The sequence below is a fragment of the Labrus bergylta genome, chromosome 19, assembly GCF_963930695.1.
Source record: "Labrus bergylta chromosome 19, fLabBer1.1, whole genome shotgun sequence".
Classification (NCBI taxonomy): Eukaryota; Metazoa; Chordata; class Actinopteri; order Labriformes; family Labridae; genus Labrus; species Labrus bergylta.
In genome coordinates, this window is record NC_089213.1 from 680,815 (window position 1) to 683,955 (window position 3,141).

General features: G+C 38.9%; 1 protein-coding gene across 5 annotated transcripts in view; it reads left to right on the forward strand.

Annotated features, from left to right (window-relative positions):
* LOC109979012 (major histocompatibility complex class I-related gene protein-like) overlaps positions 1-2,593 on the forward strand; it is a 54,300-nt gene extending 51,707 nt beyond the window's left edge. The window contains exons 6-9 of one of the 5 annotated variants that reach the window (XM_065948113.1): positions 1,258-1,309; positions 1,439-1,456; positions 1,598-1,676; positions 2,245-2,593. In XM_065948113.1, the coding sequence (XP_065804185.1) occupies positions 1,258-1,309; positions 1,439-1,456; positions 1,598-1,650 (123 nt within the window). In that variant the 3' untranslated portion in view covers positions 1,651-1,676; positions 2,245-2,593. Of the gene's footprint in view, positions 1-412; positions 707-1,210; positions 1,310-1,438; positions 1,457-1,597; positions 1,677-2,229 lie in introns of all 5 variants that reach the window. The other 4 variants (XM_065948115.1, XM_065948110.1, XM_065948109.1 and 1 more) reach the window with 4 other exon arrangements.
* The last annotated feature ends 548 nt before the right edge of the window (positions 2,594-3,141 follow it).

Sequence of the window (3,141 nt, forward strand, 5' to 3'; positions counted from 1 at the left end):
CTTGTAATTGAACAATAAATATTTCACACATGTTTCTATCACACATGCTCTGTCTTCATCTTTAAGCTTCCCCTTACCTTTCCCTTCATGTTAGATCTCTTTCTCTCTGCTGCTCATCGCTCTCTCTCAAAGTTTCTCTGTGTTTTTATTGTACTTTCTCTCTCTCCTCTTCTTCTTCTTCATCAATCCATCTGAACCCCCCTCACCTCTCTTCTTCTGTTTCTTCCCCTCTGACCCTCTCTTCTTTGAATTATACTTTAATAAGGTTGATTTTCATTGTTGACTCACTGGATTTTAAAGTCCCTTTTTTTCCCAGTACATTTAAAAAGTGTCATCAAACATGAGTTGTAACAGTATTTAAGAGTAAATCCTGATAAAGAAACTCTAATCTGTCTTCCTGTTTGTCCTCCAGACCTCCCCACAGTGTCTCTCCTCCAGAAGACTCCCTCCTCTCGGGTCACCTGCCACGCTACAGGTTTCTACCCCAACAGAGCCATGATGTTCTGGAGGAAAGATGGAGAGGAGCTTCACGAGGACGTGGACAAGGGAGAGATCCTCCCCAACCACGACGGCTCCTTCCAGATCAGCGCTGACCTTCAACTGCCCTCTGATGACTGGGGGAAGTACGACTGTGTGTTTCAGCTCTCTGGTGTGAAGGAGGACATCGTCACCAAACTGGACAAACGAGAGATCAAGACCAACTACGGTAAGACCTCGATGAGAAGTGATGAAAGAGAGGATTTGACTGTAACAGTCGTGTGATGGAGGGAAAGTTTAGTTGTGACTTTTTCTTTCTTTCAAACTCTTCAAATTGTAAAAGTATTCAGAAAAAGAGTTTAAAGGTTTGGATCAGGATGAAACAAACACAGAGATCTTTAAAGAGATTATTAATGGACAGAATCGTTTTGTTTTTTACCGTCTGTCCGCTCGTTACCACAGTGCAGCCGCATTAACCTTTAAATTACTTTAAATCAATAATATTGAGAAAAAAGGGTTTGAATGTAATCGTTAGCGGTTACCATTGTGCCACAATCAAACATGGAAATAAAAGACATAAAGGTGAAGGGAAAAAACAACTACATGTAGAAAATGAATCAAAGGTACAGTGATGAAGACGAGCTAACTGACAGAAGGAGAAACTTTGTCTTTAATGAACCTTTAACCTGTTTGATCACAGGTTGTGTGACTGTGTGTTGTTTGTGTTCAACAGTGAATCCCATCTACATGATCATTGTCATCATCCCTGTTGTTCTCCTTCTTGTAACCATCGTCTGTGTGGCTGGATTCTGCCTGTATAAGAAGAGAAATGGTGAGAGAGCAAAGTGGAAACATTCAAACATGTTTTTTATATTTACATCTGGTGAATAGTTCTCTTGAGGGGACCTTAAATAACCTTCAATGAAATAAATCTAGAACAATCTTTTTTTTTCTGTTTCAGCCCAACGCCCTCCATTCCGTAAGTAGAACTTGATTTTATTATATTAAGTTTGACCTTAAATGAACTCTGTAAATGAAAAAGGGTTTCTGGAGTGTTTTCTGGTGTAAATGATGGTTTCAGAGTCGGATGTGTGCTAACATTGTGTTTCTGATCTTACAGCGGTAAACGACCCGGCTGTGCAACAAGTGATGCTTCAGAATCAAAATACCTAAAAGACAAAGAGAGGACCCTGAACCCAGTGAGTTACATGAAATAAGCCTTTAATTCAGGATGTAGTCATTGTTCTGGTGGTGTGTGTGGTAAGTCAGGAAGACACTGCATGTAAACATTACTTCTGCTGCTGCGTCACCTGGACAGAGGCGGTAACCACAGCTACAGGCAGAGAGAAAAGAGAGTCACAGGTGAATGGGGAAGAGGAATCAGGAATCAGAGGAAGACACACAGTTTTTAAACCGTGTGTGTGTGTGAACGTGTTTTTGAGTCCTGTCATGTTTATTATCATGTTTTCATATACGAGCTTATTCTTTTCTTTTTGGTTGTTACAGTAATTCTTTAAATCTGATTATAAAACTGCATAAAGGAGATCGTTTCTTTGTTATTGTAAAAAAGTTGATGACTCATTTTAGTGAAAAAGTGTATTTGAAGTGAAGGGAGATGATTTAAAGAAAGGTGCTTCAATGATGAAATCACCGTGACCTTTGACCTTGATGTTAAAACCTGGATTTGTGGATAAATTCTGTAAAAAAAGTGATGATAAATATTTTTTAATGTCATGTTTTCTCTTTCTTCTGTCTTTTTCTCTAAAGGTTTACGGGTACGTTCTGCACTGAAACAAGGAGCAGACCGACACGCTCTCCTCAGAATTCATTGGCTCTCATCGTATCAGACATGAAGTGATCAGAGTTGGGAATTTAAATTTAAATCTTTGAAATACAAAGAAAATGATTTTGAAAAAGAGTTGACAAATACTTTGATATATATTTTTATATTAAGTTTAAATGCTTCAGCTGATCACACATTGATGTGATGAAAAGAAAAGTTGTTAGTTTTATTTGAGTTAAGATCTTGAATGGTTGGTGGGATGTTGAATGTTTCTCTGTGAAGCTGTCTGTAAATATAGATTTAGTGTTTCAATAAAGCCCTTAAACATTCAAAGTGTGTGTCTTCTTGTGATTTCACATAAAGTGTCTGAATAAATGAGGAGCAGATTTCCAGATATGAAGACCTGTGTGTGTTTTCCATAAATGATAATAAAAGATATTGCTGCAGATTTTCTTTCAGTCTTTTTCTGTTGTTAAAAACTTGTTTTCCCTGCCAAACATTAAAAACATGTTGGTCTCTGATATGAAGCTCTGGTGTAAGTTCAGTCAGGAAGACTTTATATTTGCCTTCACGATCGGGTCTTTCTCTCATTCTTCCCTTTTTGCACGCTCGCTCACGTTTCCCCTGTTATTCTCCAGCTGTCATTGGATAATCAGCTGTCTCGTCAGTGGTACTCATCTAACCAATGGCATGGCGTTCCTCCTTCATTGTCAGCCTATCATCGTTCTGCTCTCTTTTAAATGTGATTCTTTCTCTGCCTTTAGTTCCTTCATGTTGTTGTTTCGTGCGCCCCTCCACCTCCCCATCACCGCCCGTTTTCACAGAATCATCATCCATCAACTCTTCACCCATCCGGTCTCATCATGTCCTCAGCTTCAGCA